Consider the following 20,743-nt stretch of genomic DNA (forward strand, 5'->3'; position numbering starts at 1 on the left):
CTCCCAAAGCCACCGCTACTGAATCACTGATCACTTTCTCACCACCGCGTTCATCTTCATAAAATCAGTTCAGTTAGAGAACTGTTTTAACTACAATTAAAAACTGAATGTGTCTGTTCAATATAATTTGATTTAGCCGCTGAGTGAGTGTCACAAACGCAGCAGGAGTAAGGGTGTACTCCAGGGTTTCTATTGATACAAAGCCATATGCTAATCGCTGAAGTAACCCTTTAAAAACATAATTTAATTTCCAACTTTGGCATTCAGTATGTACTATAAAAATATCAACAAATCATTTTTATATATAGAATAGTGGTGTCATGATACCAACATTTAGTAATACCAGAATATAATACCTTGATAGATACCATGGCAAAAACAGTAAAAGTCATTTTTAATTTATTTTTTACCCTAAAAAGTCACTTGGCCAGCATGTTCTTGCCCTGCTTTTTAACCATAGCATAGTCACTCTGTAAATTAACTATACACTGATTCTTAATAAATATATTAAAGTCAAGCATTTTCTTTTGTTGTTTGATTAACATTAAATCACAGACTATTATGTACGGCCCTTAAAAAGTTATTAAACATTTTAGAACGATAGTTATTTTTAGCCGCAGGCGGCTGTCTCGGTCTTTAAGGGTTAAGAGCTGCTCAGACCAGATTCATTCTAACACACGATTTCTCACGCAACTCTGTATACATTCACAAAAGACATATGTGACTGTGTTTACCTGGATACTTGCCAGGACGTGCATTCTTATATATTTTTGATCATTCAAACATAATCCACGAAACGACATCACAATCTGTCTAAGTGAAAGACGTGTGTGCGGTAGTGAATGCTTCAGGTCAGAGTCTGGCAGCACGAGCACGTCCTGGCCGCGATGCACTTCATTTTCTAATACAAGCATTTCTGTTGTTTTTAGTAAACGGTGTAAGCAGAGCTCACACACATCCTCACTCCTGTAACACATAGACGCAAATTAAGAAATACTGCTCTTATTAGAGTGCTGCAATTTTTAAAGTACCATTACTAATAAAATTTCATATTGTACCCAACTTACTCAGTCTAAAAACGTGTCGACTCAGTGGATTGGATCGACCAATCGCAACAGGCCTAATACAGACCTTTTCAGGGGGTTGTTTAAAAAACTGGTGAACTTTTTATCTGTAAAAAAGAAAGTGTGCTCTCCTTTTAATTAATGCTGTGACCAGTGTTGCTCTGGAGACTAAGCTGGATCACGAACAGTTGGTATGATCCATCCCTGAGTAACAACTTTTCTATTTTTCTAACTTTTCTTTATCAAAACCTGCCTTGTATTGCCTTGTTCACAAAGCAGTCCGGAGTGATTTGTGCAGACATAAACAAACCTAAACCTGCTCTGATGTCGAAACAATGGCGGACTGTACAGCTCACTAAAGGTGGGTCTTTGCTGAATTGGCAGTGTCCTCAACAGTCGTGGGAGGGGCCTATAGCCTAGAAATCTAGACGCACCCTAGCGGCAGCAAATTTAATCTGCCCGCAAGTGTCGTCTAGGAACTCTCAATACCCTTCTGAGCTGTATTCCTCACAATCTGGATGGGCCAATCACATCATGTATAGAGTCGGCGGGCGGGGCCATGATGATGACGGCCGAGTTTGCGTTTGCGTGCTTCTAGTAAAGACAGAAACTGGCGAACGGCGGCGGTCTTTCGAATCAGCTTTGACCGCGACTCTGGAGACTTGGAGTTAAGCTTTTCTCTGAGAAAAGAACAAAGAACGGCACTGAAGTCATTCTTAAAAAGGGAAGATGTGTTCGGAGTTTAGCCGACCGGATACGGCGAATGTTTAATCTGTCAGCGAGCTCTGCTTCACCTTCGTTGCTCTGGTTTGTGTAGCGCTATCCTATCGCGTGCAGAGGGAGTTTGAAAGACAACCGTTTATCCCGCCCCTCGGATTGAGCCCTGTCTATGGTGAGTTTCCATCTTGATGTGGGTCTGGCTTGTCAGGCTAAGGGGCTATGCACTTTGCCCAGAATCTGAGAATGGCTTGTTCTGAGACAGTGCTTATGATTAAGCACTGGGAGGATTTTTATCATTATAGCCCATGACTTACTCACCCTCAAGTCATCCTAAGTGTATGACATTCTTCTTTCAGACAAATACTTACAGTCGGAGATATATAAAAATTCATAAAAAATGTCCTGGCTCTTTCAAGCTTTATAATGACACTGATTTGTTTTTTTTTGTTGTTTTTTAGTCCATAAAAGTGCATCTATCTAGCCTGACGTGGTCATACTCAATTCTAGTCCAAATATGAGTCTGATGTGCTGAGTGCAAATTTTAGTAGCCAACCGTGCCAAAATAACACCCATTTTACCCCCCAAACAACTTTTTTTTTCTGATGATTTAATCGGTCTTTCATCGGAGATTATTACTCCTCTATGGATCGAGTCCGAACCGCCCGACCTAAAAATTTTTGTGGGCGGGGCTAAGTTCGGCTGGCATCCAGGCTAGCATCTATCCATCGTAAAAGTGCTCCTCACGGCTCCAGAGGGTTAATAAAGAGGCCTTCTGAAGTGAAATGATGTGTTTGTGTGAAAATATCCATATTTAAAACTTTTTAGAATTGAAATAGGGAGTGTTAACTGAGTGACCGTTTGACCGATGGTTGAACGTATCAGCGTTAAACGATCAAAGTTGTCGTGTTGTCGGTTAAAAAAAGAAGTGATCTCTAAGGGCTATTATAGACAGTGGACTAAACACTAACTACAATTAGCCATCTCATTCCAAAATCTTTTTGTGTGAAGTGAACATATCCTCTAACTCAATTTTTCATAACTAGCCTGTTTGTACTTAATAAACCAATAAAAACATTTGGCGCGAGGTCACAGCGTTTGGTTTGCGTGCTCACAAGGTTTGCAAAAAGTAAACAGGCTAAAACACTCGAGGTTAGAGTCAGGGCAGACGACAGTATGAAGCGTGCATTTCGCATAAGGATTGGGCTTACATTTGGAAATATATTACATCTACATTTCAGTGGTAACACATAAGGTGTTGATCGTCTTTCTTTATTATTGTTAGCACTAACGTTACTCGAACTTAAAGCGGCGTCTCTTCGAGCTGTCATTTTCTTAAATGAGCGGCGGCAATGTTTCAAATGAGCTTCTTACCCTAGACAAATGCCTTTATTTTCAATGCGATCACCTTGTACCCAAACCTTTTCGAAACTAAGGAGCCATTGTCCTCAGATTACAAACAAGCTCCTCGGCGCCGCTTTGCGGGACTCGTGTTTCGTGCAGTAGTGGATTTTAAAAAAGTGAGATGAGTGGAAGGGAAGCTGGCAGCGCTAGGACTGTGTGTGTGTGTGTGTGTGTGTGTGTGTGTGTGTGTGTGTGTGTGTGTGTGTGTGTGTGTGTGTGGTGTGTGAGAGAGAGAGAGCGCGGGAGCGCGGCTCGCAGCTGTTATTTCAAATAGCGCAGTATATTTTAAACTAATCGGTTAACCAGTTTCAACCGGCTAATGAGGCTCGGTGGTCGGTCAAGAAAATGTTTAGTTTTCACCCTAAATTGAAAGTAATCAAAGATTTGATTTTTGAATTGAACTAAGACATTTGCTGTACTGTTTTTTTTTTTTTTTTTTTTTTTTTTTTTTTTACTTTGTCTATTTCGATCTATCCCTCAGGTAACATTATATTCATCAACCTGATCTCACAGAATTCTGTGAAATGAACACGGACCCTTAACTCAAAATCTGTGGTAGTTTCACAGAATCGCCGAAAATTCCGTGATGGGTCCACGGAAGTAATGCCTATGCAATGACAGGCAGAATCCACACACGGATTCCCAACACACATTTAATTATTTTATTAATTGTTTTGGGGAAAAATGACTCAAAATGAAGAGAGTTGCTAACTTTTTATTTGCTATTGAATTTGAAGTGTTACCTATTGCAATACAATATAGTCACATTTATAGCAACGCTCTCCAGTGAGAGCGTTGACAGGATGCTCCAGTGAGAATATGCTAGTTCTCAAGAGAACCTAGTTTTGTTATGCTCTATTATCTGCTCTTCCACGTTTATCACCTGAATTTACTGTCCGCCTCAGTCCTGGAACACCAGTCTCTTGTGAACACACCATATAGGTTACGATTACAGTTTGTAAAGTTTTAAATAAGGATTTATTATGAACTTTTATGGTCTTCAAAACAGAAACAGCCGTTCAGTGCCATTATAATGCTTGGAAGAGCCAGGACATTTTTTATTTGTCTGAAAAAAGAATGTCATATACATATACACCTAGGATGTAAAGAGTAAATCATGGGGTAATTTTCCTTTTTGGGTGAACTATCCCTTAAATACGATGGCATCCATCCTATATCGTTCCTAGCATGATAATATGATGCTGTTTTCTCAACTTGCTATGAATTGTTACCATAGGAGAGTAGATACAGTTTTAGTTTTAAAATATCATCTGTTTAAAATAGCAGTTGGCTAAACAATTAAACACAATGAAAATCATCCTGGGACTTAGGCACAGCTCTGTACGAAACTATATTTAGCTGAAAAGTTATATTGCCATACATATTTAACATTGACATCAGTCAAATTCTTGTTTTTTATTTCTCTTCATTTTATAACTGAATTTCTGTTTAGCCATCTTTTTTATATTAAATGCCATCAATTTGATTACAGTTTCACTAAATGTATTAATGTTGTGGGAGACTTGAGATATTTCATATTCCAGAAAAGGTATTCTTCTTAATCAGTGTCTAAACAATAGATCCCCATTGTGAAAACGTATCCCAAATTGATTCAGGTGTTTTAATGCTCTTTCCTGGGCAATAAGGCTGAAAATATATAGCTTAGTCAAGACTTCAAGGAGGTTTATACAGAACCTGACTTCAAAAAATGAACCTACCCTGAAAAAAAATATTTACTGAAGTAGAAAGTGTGACAACTATCCCCGATCTGCGTTATCCTAACATTAACAGTCGTGGACATGGCATTTTATTATATGGCACAATAGTGACAGGAAATCACGAATTAAACCACTAAAAATCGACACTCCTATTAGTTAACGTCTTTAACCTCTGAATTTAATTAATTACGAAGAATGTAATAGCCTACTTCAGATTTTGTGCCGCTAAACACAACACCTGATGATGCGTTTGGACTGCAAACTCATATTTATAAATCCTAACTGAACCAAATAATGATCCGGAACATTGCCATAAGAGGTATTTAAATCTCCCCTTTGGATTCAGTACTTTAAATGGAGATTTGATCAGCATCATATCGTGCTTGCAGGATATGATTCACATCAAGCGACAAAGTGAAATGATTCCTGCCGATAGCGCGTGTCCAGATGCGTCTTTACGCATAATGTAGGTAGCGCGCGCAATCCCGTAAATTGTTTATGTATTGTAATGCATGGTGATTAGACTTGGCGGAGATTTATTAACTAAAGGGGGGGGGGGGGGGGGGACAGTTTATGGGTCACAGTTTATAAGGATAACATGCTGATTATAGACAAACTGGTCTTGCATTGCGGTCAGTGAGAGTGTTAAAAAAATTAAAAGCAAATGAGAGAGAGAGTGAGAGAGAGAGAGAGAGAGAGAGAGAGAGAGAGAGAGAGAGAGAGAGAGAGAGAGAGAGAGAGAGAGAGAGAGAGAGAGAGAGAGAGAGAGAGAGAGAGAGAGAGAGAGAGAGAGAGAGACGGGAGGGCGCGCGCAATCGGTTACCCACCTAAGCACACAGCTCGGATGCTGACAGACTAAAGTTTCGTCGGCTTTTGTGTACAAGGACAACTTCCCATTAACGGAATGATGCAGAATCAAAGGATATTTTGGAGTTCTACACCTTGGATTTTTTATATGGATGTCGTTTTGTATTAAAGGTAGGTGTTGTTTTTCTAGCTGAAGTCAATTTGAGTAACGTACACTTAGATTAACGTGAACTCTGAGAAGGTGCATCATATCGTACTCGGTACTTTCGTAACCTCGGTCCCTGAGAGAGAGGAACGAGTATTACGTATGGGAAAAAACTCCTTTTCTCGAGAATGTGAAGCAAAACTTTAATAAAGGTATCTATGTAAAGCGCAGTGAGCTGCACGGCCATAGCCCAGCGCGAGGAGCGCTCTGATTGGCCGGGCTGCGGCAACTGCAGGAACCTATGGTGAGGCGGCTGAGAGGAACGAACCAATGGGGGGCGTTCCAGAAGCCCGCCGAAAAAGGTGCTTATATTTGCATACAGGAGGCTATATAAGACCCTAATTCGCCATAGGTGTCAGGTTTTAAGATCGACTGAAGCGATACCTGAGAAGCATAAACACGGCACGGAACGTAATACTCGTTCCTCTCTCTCAGGGAACCGAGGTTTCGAAAGTAACCGAGTACGTTCCCTTTCGAGAGAGGTTCCTCGTATTACGTATGGGAACACAATGTAAAGCGCCGTGTGTGCTGACTGACCCAGTATACCCAAAGCACATGTTATAAACCCCCGAGACACCGACAGAGGCGGCTTATAAGGGGAATGAAGAACCGGAAGAGTCGGTTCGTTTGAACAGCTGATCGGACATAGTCGGATCTTATGATGAATGAATAGTGCTTAAGGACTAATGTGTACAGGCCAAAATGTAAGGCAATCTGTTTGCCAGGGTCAAGATAGAGCCTAGATGGAGAGAAGCCCTGCTTGTAGAGCTGGAACCTCCAACTTGTAGAATCTGATAAAAGTGGACGGAGAGGCCCAGCCTGCCGCCGCACAGATATCTTCCAAAGAAATGTCACACGACCAAGCCCAAGATGAGGCCATGCCTCTAGAGGAGTGGGCTTAAATGCCTGTAGGACAGGTTAGGTCCTGGACCTATATGCTAGTGGGACTGCATCCACTATCCAGTGTGAGAGACTGTTTCATGACAGCACAAACTTTAGTGCGGCCACCGAAGCAATGAAGAGCTGATCCGACTGCCTGAAGGGGGCGGAGCGCTCTAGATACAATCTCAATGCTCTGACTGGGCAGAATATGTTTGCGTCTTATTCTCTCTAAGACGCGGGTTAAGCAGTGCAAAGACCTGCATACTGAAGGGGTTGATAGCACTTTCAGCATAAAACCATGCCTCGGTTTGAGCACAACCTTGAAGTTGCTGGACCCAAACTCAAGACAGGAAGGGCTCACCGAGAGTGCAGGTAAGCCACCCACTCGGTTAACCGAGGCCACAGCCAGCAGAAAAACGGTTTTGAGTGATATGTGCTTCAAGCTCGTGTTCTGAAGTGGTTAGGAGGGGGAACCCTTCACGGCCTCCAAAACCATGGCGAGGTCCCAAATAGGGACCGAGGTAGGGGCAAGGCGAGCTGAATCTCCTGGCCCCTTTAAGAAAACACACAATAAGATCACTTTTCCCTAGTGAATGTGCCGCGATAGGAGCGTGGCTAGCTGCTATGGCGGAGACACACACCCCGAGTATGGAGGGGGGACGACCCGCATCCATTAGCTCTTGGAGAAAGCGAGCGGTTCCGCCAGTTCGCATGAGTGTGCGTCGATGTTTCGCGTAGCACATTGGTTAGAAAACCACTGACCACTTCAAGCAGAGCTGCCAGATAGCAGGGGCTCTAGCTTCCGAAATAGTGTTCATAACTTGTCAGAGAGGTTCCCGGATACCGTTGATGGGCCATACGTGGAGGGCCCACAGCTCGGGATTGGGATGCCAGACCTTCCCTTTCATTGGCAGAATAGGCATGGGGCTGTGTCTGACAGCTGAAACAGTATGGAGAACCATGTGCGGTTCTTCCAAAGTGGGGCTATTAAAAAGCACCGGCTGCAGCTGGATCGCGATCGGAGGGAACATATAGAGGGAGTCTGGGCCAACATGGGCCAGGGCATCCCTGCGTTTGCAGAAAAAATATTGGGCAGCGTGTGCTGTGCAAGCTGAATTGTTTGCGGGTAAAGGGACCATCCCCCTGGGGACATGGGTCCTCTGGATAACATGTCCGGACCCTGATTCAGAATACCTGGCACGTAAGCCGCCCTTAGGGAGCTCAGATTGTGCTCTGCCCATAAAAGGAGATGCTTAGCCATGCAGTGAACAGAGTCTGATCTCGGCTGCCCTAGCGATTTTATGTACATTATCAAGACGTGGTGGTTCTTATGCCGTAAGTCTTGAGTCTATGACAATGACTGTACTGATAAGCCTGCCCCTCGAAGGCGAATCTCAAGAATGGCCTGTAGTGGGGGTGGGGGGTTATCGTAACGTGAAGTATGCGTTTTTCAGATCTATTGAGAAAACCCAATCCCCGGGGCGAATGTGCGCGAGGATTTGTTTCACCGTCAGCACCTTGAAACGAGCGTGTCATAAGTGCTTTGTTCAGATGCCTGGAAAATGGGCCTGAGACCGCCACCCATTTTCGGCATGAGGAATTAGCGACAGTAAAAACCTGACTCGCTAGCGTCGGGTGTACTGTTTTCGCCGCTCTCTCCTTTAACAGTCTCAATGCCTCAGCGAGAAGCACGTGACTGACACTGCTTCTTACAGAGGGCTCGACCACGGCTTGAATCGCGGGGTCTGCGAGCAAAACTGTAGCGAGAACCTCATTTTATATGTTCAACACCCAATATTATATACCAGGAATGGCCTGCCAGGCCTGGGCTCGTAAAGCCAGGGGTTGAATTAGATTCGGGGGCTGGCCGCTTAGTAATAGGGGCCTGTTAGCCGGGTTGCTTGTGCTGTAACACTGCTTGTAACACTGTGGGGATAGTGTTAGTTTTGGCGGTGCAGGCTTTGCAGTGGGCGCACGCCTCACATTTATATTGTGTGTGCGAGAGTGAACTTTGTGAAAAGTGCTTGGGTGCAGGAGTGCAGACTGTAAAGTGGGCACATTTCCTACATAGAAAGCTCTTTTGTGTGTAGTGTAAACAATGTGCAGTGGCGCACAACCTACGTAGAATACCCACGGTGCAAACCAGTGAGCAAATCCACAGGGGTAAACGCACACAGCATTAGTGTGCAGACGAGCGTGTTTAACACAGGCTAGTTGACTGCAATATTTCATCTCCAGTCACTTAACTTAAGGGAACTGGGAGAATGTAAGGAAGTGCGGGTGGTATGTGAGCCATTCCACAATGCCGTTATGCTCTAGTCTAGACTGAAAGCGCGCATGCAGACAAGCGTGTTTGACCACAGGCTAGTTGACTGCAATAAGGCTAGTTGACTTTATATGGTGTAATCCGGCCGCGGCGGGATTTATTTGTGATTTTGTGAGGCTGAATTAACAGTGCTTATGTAGGGGTGCACACTGTGTAGTGGACACTTTGTCTACAGTGTAAAAACCTTTCCAGCCGCCTGAATAAAGGGGACTGGAAGTGATAGAGTGAAAAAAGGGCTTAGCTTGGCAGCCATTTTCCGACGCCCTTATGCTCTGACAGTGAGCGCGTGCTATGACGTAAGCCGCGCTCTAGTCAGCAACGCGCTGTGGAAGGGGCGCGCGCTATCATGACAAGGCAGCCATTACAACTTCCTTGGCAGTAAGCGCGCGCTGCAGCGACATTGTTCTTGACATACCCAACAGCCCGAGCTCGCTCGTCTAACTTACTCTAGTATTCTCTGTCCGCAGCGCTTCAGCACGGCGGCGGTAGAATGAGCACGGCGAGAGCTTCGGCTCGAGTTTGTTTATTCACTCTATTATTCTCTGTCCGCGGCGATAGAGCGACAGGACGAGAGAATTGGAAGCGTGAGGAAAAACTCTGTCCGCGGCGCTTCTAGCACGGCGAGAGCTTCGGCTCGAGTTAGTTTATTCACTCTAGTATTCTCTGTCCGCGGCGATAGAGCGACAGGACGAGAGAATTGGAAGCGTGAGGTAAAACTCTGTCCGCGGCGCTTCTAGCACGGCGAGAGCTTCGGCTCGAGTTTGTTTATTCACTCTAGTATTCTCTGTCCGCGGCGATAGAGCGACAGGACGAGAGAATTGGAAGCGTGAGGTAAAACTCTGTCCGCGGCGCTTCTAGCACGGCGAGAGCTTCAGCTCGAGTTTGTTTATTCACTCTAGTATTCTCTGTCCGCGGCGATAGAGCGACAGGACGAGAGAATTGGAAGCGTGAGGTAAAACTCTGTCCGCGGCGCTTCTAGCACGGCGAGAGCTTCGGCTCGAGTTTGTTTATTCACTCTAGTATTCTCTGTCCGCGGCGATAGAGCGACAGGACGAGAGAATTGGAAGCGTGAGGTAAAACTCTGTCCGCGGCGCTTCTAGCACGGCGAGAGCTTCAGCTCGAGTTTGTTTATTCACTCTATTATTCTCTGTCCGCGGCGATAGAGCGACAGGACGAGAGAATTGGAAGCGTGAGGTAAAACTCTGTCCGCTGCGCTTCTAGCACGGCGAGAGCTTCGGCTCGAGTTTGTTTATTCACTCTAGTATTCTCTGTCCCCGGCGATAGAGCGACAGGACGAGAGAATTGGAAGCGTGAGGTAAAACTCTGTCCGCGGCGCTTCTAGCACGGCGAGAGCTTCGGCTCGAGTTTGTTTATTCACTCTAGTATTCTCTGTCCGCGGCGATAGAGCGACAGGACGAGAGAATTGGAAGCGTGAGGTAAAACTCTGTCCGCGGCGCTTCTAGCACGGCGAGAGCTTCGGCTCGAGTTTGTTTATTCACTCTATTATTCTCTGTCCGCGGCGATAGAGCGACAGGACGAGAGAATTGGAAGCGTGAGGTAAAACTCTGTCCGCGGCGCTTCTAGCACGGCGAGAGCTTCGGCTCGAGTTTGTTTATTCACTCTAGTATTCTCTGTCCGCGGCGATAGAGCGACAGGACGAGAGAATTGGAAGCGTGAGGTAAAACTCTGTCCGCGGCGCTTCTAGCACGGCGAGAGCTTCGGCTCGAGTTCGCCTATTCACTCTAGTATTCTCTGTCCGCGGCTGTAGCGCGACGGAATGAGAGAAGAGTGGGAACAACTCTGTGGCAGCGGCGGAAGAAGAGCCGCGGCGGCGGCAGAGTGAAGAGAGCTTCGGCTTGAGTGTGCTCATGTCCTCTAACATTCTCTCTTTCCGCGGCGCTATTCAGCGCGACGGGACGAGAGCAGAGGGAGAGTGAGAAGAGCTCCGTCTTTCCGCGGCGCTTAACGACGCGGCGGAACGAGAGAGTCCTCGAGTAGAACAAGCCTGTAAGCTCTAGAAGTGGCGTTGCAGCGGCAACACAAACACATATAACACTCAACATAGACACAGTTTAAAGGATATATAACGCCGGATGGCGTAGCTGGAACGGCAGAGAAGGCGGAGAGGGAGTCCGTCGTCCTCAGCTGCAGGTTCCGCTGGTGCCTTTTCAACGGCGGTGCTTCTTCCGGAGACCAGCGAAGGTATCGCTGAAGGAGATAAAATCTGACACCTATGGCGAATTAGGGTCTTATATAGCCTCCTGTATGCAAATATAAGCACCTTTTTCGGCGGGCTTCTGGAACGCCCCCCATTGGTTCGTTCCTCTCAGCCGCCTCACCATAGGTTCCTGCAGTTGCCGCAGCCCGGCCAATCAGAGCGCTCCTCGCGCTGGGCTATGGCCGTGCAGCTCACTGCGCTTTACATAGATACCTTTATTAAAAGTTTTGCTTCACATTCTCGAGAAAAGGAGTTTTTTCCCCATACGTAATACTCGTTCCTCTCTCGAAAGGGAACTAGAGTTGCTTTTGCTTGTTTTAAAGTTAAACAGCTTCAATACGTAAGTGTGACAAAAATAATGACTTAGACTTACCGAATTAGAGATAGGATGAACCATTTCACTGCATAACAATATGAGCATTTGTGTTTGTATTTATGTAGCTACTGCTTGAGTGTCTGTGTACGGTTTGCCTTGCAGCACCTCGACCTCTTAATACCCGTAACATCTGGCTTGATCGCACTGACGCATGAACACTGAGAAAAATATAGATAAAACATCCTTACATCTGCTCGCCATTACGCCGATGTGAGAAGCGAACAACCACACTGTAGCAAGGACAAAAATGATAAACTATACATGGTGGACTATTTTAGTTTAACTCACTGCATAAAATGATGTCTGTATGCTCGACTTCCTTTTGATCCTTTCAATTAACGCCTTGCACAATAAATCTTTTATGCCAAAGTGATATTATGCCTGAGTGGCATTTAATATTGATTAACTCGCGTTTCGTGAATTTTTTTTGGCAAGTTGGTTCCTTTGCTGACACAGAAAATTGTTCCAAAAGAAACCAAAGCTGCATCAACCTTTGTGTGTAAACACAGAAAAGCAGTCTGACGTACTTTAAACAGAGAAATGTCCCGTTGCTGTTGGACTATACCAGCACTTTTGGAACACCACTCAGCCAAACTAATTTAAGGAACGAAACTTTGTAAAAATCCTGAAAAAAAATCCACCTCTCTCACACATTAGCATTGAAACTGCTCCTCTGATGTAGGCCTACAGAAACTGGTTTGTGTCATAATGACTTTATGGATGAACAACACATTCCGTTCCTGAAAAATGAAAGAGGTCTCTTGGTGTTCCCCTAAAGCAGGAGCATGATTAAAACTCTTTGATTGATTTTGTCTGGACATTCAGTGTCTGTGTGGGTTTTACTTCTAGCCATTTAAGGTCTGGGATTGCCCTAAAACTATTTACAGAGGTCACTCTCATCCAATGCCCTAAGCATTTCAGCAAAATGACTCTGGTCAGCTCTGTGCCAATTATGGTAATATTGTAATGCTGAGTTAGCAGACTTCTTTAAAAGGTATACGAGTTAGAGACAAGGGCTCCTGAATTCCTAGATCACTGATATCTTTTCTTCAATAATAAAATTGTGGGGAGGTGGCAAGTTTGTGTGAATTTAATTAATGTGATTATACACAAGCGCATAATTTTATCCCGACCCCTAAACCTAACGCCAGTGGGGAATAAGCAGAAAATGTACATGAGATTGGACGACTCCATACGAATTAGCCATGATGAAAATTAAAATGTGACATGCTGTGGACATATGTGAGAACCAATGCTTTTGAAAGCAGAAATATACTAATGATGTTGTACTTGTTTTGTTGTTAATGGTATTGGTATGTATTTTCTTTATTTTGGCAGACATGTAATTTTAACCAGCATTCTGACACTATTCACAGGCACTCCCATCAGCTATCGTGGAGCGCTAGAATTTATACCATGACCTTAAAATCCTACAGACCAGCAGCTTACACTATTTGGCAGAGAAAATGGTCAGCATGCAGATTAGAGAGAGATGGCAGTCCTATGTTTTGCATAAACATTTGGTGGAAATCACTGGCCAGGTCTAGTGTGTGAGGCCTCATTATCATGTCAGTACCATACCTCACTAATTGTATCAATATTTACTTTAAAAATGTATGGCAAAAAAATGCATTAATCCTTCCCTTTGCTTCTGCTTATGTGAAGCTCTTTGTATAGATGTTGGAAATAGACAGTGATTTGCTCTGATTCGAGCAAATATTCCAGTTCACTGCAATGGGGTTCTGTGTTGTTCAGGTCTGAGCTTTAACACTAAACCTAGTAAACTATTTCTACTTAAACCTCACTTTTTTGTGAACTGGGTCATTGTAACCGTCGTAGTCATATTTTCATGTTTTGAAAGGGGACCTATTATGCAAAATTCACTTTTAATTGGTGTTTGAACATAAATGTGTGTTGGCAGGGTGTGTATACAACCACCCTAGAATGGAAAAAAACCACCCACTGTTTTTTTTAACCCCCATAAATCATAATTGTTGGGTGCTTCTTAATCAGTTCCCTAGATCCTGAACTTGTGAATCAGTATATCGTCTACACGAATTCGGGCACTAGTAAGGATGGTAAAGGACACTGGCTCACTACACTTTGGGACACTGATAACTCTTTCCGGCGACATGACAACATCCTCATTGTACAACATCACTATACTGGTATTTTTTAATAAATAACGGCAGAGCTTATTTCTTTGCTGACATCACTTGGAATGTTATTTAAAGTACATTATGATAAATACTCTGCTGGTTACATATACTGAACATTTCAGCCTTAAAGGTGCACTATGTAGTAGTTTTGCAGTAAAATATCCAACAACTACTAGGCTAGTGTTATATATTTTGTTCAGTTGAGTTTTTATTCTTAAAATATCCCATACGTTTCCAACTATTTGTAAATTGTAAGAAAATTGCTATTTTAACCAAGGAGCCGGGAAGTCTGAGGGAATCGCTTGTCAATTGCTTCATATCTGCGTTACCCTCAGTATCCGGTTTGAACAAGTGTCACAGCAGCTGCCGAGCGAAAGCACAGAGTAACGTCATAACATAATTTTAAACACACTTAAATGTATCTAATATGATAAACAGAGCTGCGTTACCTAATACTCATGACAGGAAAAGCTGAAATGTTGCCCGTGACTGTGTCATGTCATAATAAAAGTCCTGTTGCTCGCGAGGCATGTGATTGCGTAACAATCACTCCAGAGGCCTTTGTCAGCTCTATAACACTCTGTCCTGCTCTGCTTCATACTGCAGTAACGTTAATAACCGCATCCATGAACATAATTTCTGCCCGAGTCCTATCCCAATTCTTTTCCACTGGCTGTGAATTGAAAACCACACGTCCCAAGATTCTGAGCTTAAACTTGGCGTCATCAAGCTATGCCTTTGAATAGACGCTCTCTATCATGTTCAATAGCTGTCTAACAATATATGTTTATCCTGAAATATATTAAAATAATGCTTTCTTTAAAAAAACAAACATATGGCATGTCGCTATCGTGGTTATGTGTAGAGTTGATTCAGGTGATGTAACTTTCGCGCTTCAGAACTTCTGTTAAGTGAGCATAGTGAGCATCGATGCACTCTGGGTTTTGTGGTGCATTGTGGGTCTTTTTTTGTGGCTCGTTGTCCCTCAAGTTACCTAAAATAATTCATGTTTGTGCTAATCATTTTACACCAGACTGATTTGTGAACGAGGGTCAATACAAAGCAAGTTTAGCTAAAAAGTTGTTACTCAAGGATGGAGCAGTACCTACTGTTCGTGTTCCATTGTCAGTCATTATGCTTCTTCTGATTTGTTATTGCCGTCGTTGGATATGCACGAGTGGCAAAAGCTATGCCATCTTCTGGTAAGGGGGCGGGGAGCAGCAGCTCATTTGCATTTAAAGAGACCCACCAGATAACGGCATGGCATTGCTAACACCTAAAATAGAGGCAAATTGGACAAGCTATAATAACTTATCTGTGGGGTATTTTGAAATTTCACAGACACATTCTGGGGCCCAGGGACTTTTTATATCTTGTGTAAAGGGCCAACATAGGTTTAACCCTTTAAAAAAGGTTATTTGAGGACCCTAAAGTCATCATGTGATTATTTAAGTAATTTCTCCTTGTATAGAATCCTCTTTAGGTATAAAGCCTTCTTTAAAATTGAGTAAGGAACCCTAAGGTTCTATATATAAAAAATATTTCTAAGAGCATATGACATGGCATTAAGATTTGTCATCAGAGAAATGACTGAAATACTGTGGCTAAACCTCTTAACCCTTAAACAGGTCATGTTCGCCACAGGATACTTACACTTTAATCTCTTGTAGGATACGTGAGAAATAATATTTCATCCATTTCTGTTATTGTCATTATGATAAACAGATTTAGTCTGTTTGGATTATGGGGGTGACATGACTTGTTACAAATTTGTCTGTGCCTGTTTTGTCTGTTTGACCTAAAGGTAACATGTTGTCCATCCACAGTGCTGGACATTCATGCCTACTTACTCTGAAAGTAGGCACGAATTAATCTTACTTTAGAGACATTAAATTAAATCTTTTCATAAAGCGTCTCTTCATAAAGCATAAATTCTCTTCAGATTTTTTTTAACTAAACTGTTCAATTGATAGTTTTACAATCTCTTTATGAACTTTTTGAAGTGTCAGTTGTGTAGCTGGGGAGTACAGAAAGTAAATGGAAATGGAAAATCGATGGTATTTAGCACTTTCAACAGACCAATGGCCTGCAAAGTGCTTTACATATTGCCTCACATTCACCCATTCATTCACGGAGGTGAGACTGCTACATATACACTTCTAGTTGATTAGCTGAGTACTCTCCACCTGTGTCAATTATCTGAAAGCGCTCCTCCCAAATCTTTGTTAATAAACATCATGTAACGAAAAATTATTTGTTTCGGTGCCAAATTTCATTTCCAAAAGCAAAGCGGCTACTTGCATGTAAGGACCTAAAGCACCGCCGATTGTCCACCACCATGTGACGGGGAGGATTTCGGAAGATGCTCACAATCAGTGTTGCCAACTTAGCGACTTTGTAGCTATATTTAGCGGCTTTTCAGACCCCTCTAGCGACTTTTTTTCAAAAAAGCGACTAGCGACAAACGGACAAACGGCATCTACTTTAGTTTACAAATGTCACTAGTACTGTCCTGCAAGCACAAGGTCTTTTTTCCCTCTGCCGACACACATACCTCTTTCTGCATCTACCCTGTTCAGTGAATGGCTGAGAGGAGCTGCAGCACATGCCGGTGAACGTACACAGACAGCAGTTGACAGAAGTGAATGAGCGAGCTACACATAAGCACACAGGGTTGACACGGATTTCTCACTTAATGTTATCTGCTTCTTTTGTTTTATATATTTAAAGAAATTAGTTATGATGAGTTCCATTCTTCTCGTGCTTATCACTTATATTACTCACTATCACAGAGCTTTATTTCATCCAGTTTCTCAATTCAGATTTTACACATATACAAATTTTGTAATTCACTACATCATACTCCTATTGTATGACAAAAAAGGTACAGGAAATGAAAACATTTATTGGACAGTCGACTGTATTATATTATTTAAAAATACAGTAAATGAGCATGGATTAGGAGAGAAAACATGTTAGGCAGGCTGAACGCAAGGACTGCGTGATGACGTCACGATATGCTAATTGGCGCATAACGTCATTTAGCGTCATTTAGCATCATTTAGCAACTTTTTGGGCAGGCTTTAGCTACTTTTTCTTGGAAAATAGTTGGCAACACTGCTCACAATCTCACTAGACACAACACAAGTGTAGTTGTTTTTTCCTCATGTGTTCTACCGTGTCGTTTTACAATGCAGTGGCTACACTTTAGAAAAGTGGATGCCGAGTCAGCAAAGTGCAACAAGAGCGATAAGAGTATTTTATCAAAATACTTTTACCAAAGGTGGCGTACTCACACTAGGTGCTCTGAACTGTGCCCAAGTGCATTTGAGCCCCAAAGCCTGGTTCGTTTGACAAGTGTGAGCAATCCGTTCCTTGCCCTGGGGCGGTTCGTTTGGCCGGCCCTGGCCCGCTTGGAAGAGGTGAGCCAGAGCGTGGTTCGGCTGGGCTCGAGCGCGTTTTGAATGCAGTGTGAGTGTTAACCGTACCAGAGCATGCAAAAAACTGTGCGCTACTGTCATCATTACGACAGAAAATACCAAATTGTTACTACTTGGATACACTTTTCGATTAAATCAAGTATATATTTAGGTTTATAACAGTCCTGGTTCCCAACTTATTGATTAACATGAATTGTAGTTTGCGAGTAAAATTCCTCCATCAAAGTCAGCTGCCTCCGTAATAATCTTCTGATACGTGCAGTGCAGTCAAGTGAAAATCGCTGTGCGGCATAAATGATAAATATTTTTGGCAGTCTATTATTAAAAGCAATTTTCTTCTGTTCTTTAAAACAAAAAGTTGCATCATGAATGACACAAGCGTGCGGCCCAGTATGTTACGTGCAAGTGTGAGTGCAGGCCAGCAGGGGAGAAGGGAGGGGGAAATACTTTACAGATAAAGTGTTATTTCACTACTTAAACCAAATGCATCCCCATAACGTTGACTACCAATTTATGTTAGCTTGTGCTGCTAGTCGGTTGCATATGATATCGAAAAAAGTATCGTTAGGAACTGGTATCGAAACTGAGGAATCAAAATTGGCACCGGATTGAAAGATTTTGAACAATACCCAGCCAGCTATCATAGACACCTTGACATTTGGTCAGGTAGAAACAGGGATTGAACCTACATGAACCACTGAGCCACTGCAGCAATTCTCACACCTACCCATATGCTGTTTATGGTTACCAAGCAACATACTGTAATTTGGCACTTTAATATAGAATTAACTGATGTTCAGTCACAGGTGTACATATATTGGGGTGATTTCGTGCATGATGTTTTCAATCTGAATTTAGACTCGGATTTAGATTCTGGTATGTGAGTTACAATTAGCCTAAACAAAGCTGTGGTAAAGGTGCCTGTCCTAAAAGTGTTCTAAATTAGACTGGTTCTCCAATATTGGGACCACACACCCACACAACATCTGGACCTTCTGATGCACACTGCATCACAAACAGTGATGTTACCAGGGGTCAGAATGCACAGATTACTAGGTTACCAGATTGCTAAATTGGGCACTTATGAGGAATAACTTGTAGCTAGACCTACCAAGGGTTTCCAAAGGTATTTATGTTTTTATTTTATTTTTATTTATTTTTTTGGAGAGAGTCAGTAGCAAGTACTACACAATCCTTTAATACAACTGAGTGAACTAGGGCTGCTCAATGTAGATCCTGTTCATGTAGATCTATAAAGACTGGTCTGAAACTTAACTAATTAAGCAGGAATCCAAGTTCATTTCCAATCTCATTTGTTCAGACAAAAAATTGGCAAATGGGAGGGCGTGTGAGGCTATATGCACACACACACACACACACACACATATATATATATATATATATATATATATATATATATATTAGGGGTGTAACGGTTCACAAAATTCACGGTTCGGTTCGATACGATACACTGGTGTCACGGTTCGGTTCGGTACGGTTCGGTATGTTTTAGATACAGCAAAAAGAAAAAATTGGCAGAAATTACCTTTTTTTTAATTATTTTTTTATTAAAACTAACAAAGTATGATTTTTTGTTGTTGTATGATTTTACCCATCTTCTATGTAGTTACAGGAATAAGACATTAGCTCTTCACATTAGCATGTGCGTTGCGTGTGCGTTGCAGGAGCCCCACACCCTGTAGTGCTTTACATGCTGCGTTTGCAGTCCGCAACTGATCCGCTGTTGCACACCACAAACACAGCATTTATTCATTATTTTTTATTTAAAATCCAAAAGTTTTTACTGAACATGCCTCGTCAGAATTCCAATTTTCTTTGTTTTTCTCTTTAATAGAAGTCAGGTTACGTAGCCTACTACATTTAAACAACAGTTTATTAAATTCATTTATTCATATTTATATACTTTAGATTTAGCTCACACAAAGTGGCAAAACATTTAAACATAGTTTATAGCCTCACAAACATTTTAAATTAGAAACTTACAATAGTCTATTCAAAAACAGCCGACTCTCGTCTTTTCTTTCGTTTTTACACCCTTTTAAAAGAAATCCTGCAGGTCAAAAAGAACTTTGCTTTTCACCTCCAAGAAAGTATGAGTGCTATCCATTATGGCACATTTTTTTTAACCTAAATGCCAGGTAAGGTGTCATTTTGTTGCTTTACTTGAGAAAAAAAAAAGCCATGTGTTGACTTTGAAACAAGAGTATATTTTAAATGAGATGCATCTGTGGTGAAATTACTAGATTTTCGCGTCAGTACGTGTTTATTTTAATGCGAACAATGTTCTACCACTTTAATGCAGCAACGCAGCGCAGCAAAAAATAGACTCGGTACGAAAACGATCCGTGCACTGCTGCAGACGCAGCGCACCTGGAACAGACTGACGGACAGCACCCGCGTGCAGTTTGAAAGCTGTCATCCCATGGGTACGGGAAAAAATACACACCGCACACGCACTGCAGACGGAGTATGTGTGAAACGGGCGTTAGGTCTCATATCCGCGGCTATAAATGGACCACTCGCCGCGGTGATGTCTTTTGCCATTTGAATAAGTTGGAAATGTCTGTCTAAATGCTGCGGGGATAGTTTGTGGGATAGTTTGTGGCTGTTTCTCCTTTTTATCGTCTTGTTGTCAGCGCAAAGACAACAAGATCGTCTTGTTGTCGGCTTTGATTAACATGACATGAATTATTCCCGCTGCTGTACCATCAGCAAATGCGACATACCGTTGTTTTTTAATCCATCACTCTTGCCAACACCATCATAGCTTACCAAGAATCCAAAGTGCACCCAAACACCAGACCTGTTGGTTATTGGAGGCAGGGGCGTGGGACTGGGGGGATAAAGGGTACTGAGTAACCAGGGCCCAAGGCAGGGAAGTCCATTTTCTATACATACACATACATGGTATGGGGGCCCAGCAAGATGGTTTGTACCCAGGGCCCAAAATTTGGTGCTACGCCCCTGATTGGAGGATCTTCTATTTCTGGTTTGTTAAACGCAATTGCCATTTTGCCACGAGCATTCAGCGCGTAGCCTACTGAGTAAGCGAGCACCTGACTGAGCAGCCTAAAACATATTTGGTGTTTTTTTTTTTCTTTCACTTGTCAGGCGGTGTCAGGGGCATTGGCTGTTATGTCGTTTTGGTTATTGGGCTACCTTGTTGAACGCATATTATTATATTTCACACACTTTTTTATTTTCCAAATCTAATTAATTAGTCCAAGAACCGTTCGGTACATAATGCGTACCGCGTACCGAACCGAAAGCCTCGTACCGAACGGTTCAATACGAATACGCGTATCGTTACACCCCTAATATATATATATATATATATATATATATATATATATATATATATATATATATATATATATATATATATATATATATATATATATATATA

General features: G+C 42.5%; 1 protein-coding gene across 2 annotated transcripts in view; it reads left to right on the forward strand.

The window, feature by feature from the left end:
* The window catches only part of chrna8 (cholinergic receptor, nicotinic, alpha 8), a 140,499-nt gene that overhangs the window by 12,005 nt on the left and 107,751 nt on the right, over positions 1-20,743 (forward strand). Inside the window, exon 1 of one of the 2 annotated variants that reach the window (XM_067441727.1) lies at positions 5,728-5,881. The exons of the other annotated variant lie outside the window; for it this stretch is intronic. Coding sequence (XP_067297828.1) covers positions 5,863-5,881 — 19 coding nt within the window. The 5' untranslated portion in view covers positions 5,728-5,862. Of the gene's footprint in view, positions 1-5,727; positions 5,882-20,743 lie in introns of those variants that run through there. 2 annotated transcript variants of the gene reach the window in all.

This window comes from Pseudorasbora parva, chromosome 4 (genome assembly GCF_024679245.1).
Source record: "Pseudorasbora parva isolate DD20220531a chromosome 4, ASM2467924v1, whole genome shotgun sequence".
Classification (NCBI taxonomy): domain Eukaryota; kingdom Metazoa; phylum Chordata; class Actinopteri; order Cypriniformes; family Gobionidae; genus Pseudorasbora; species Pseudorasbora parva.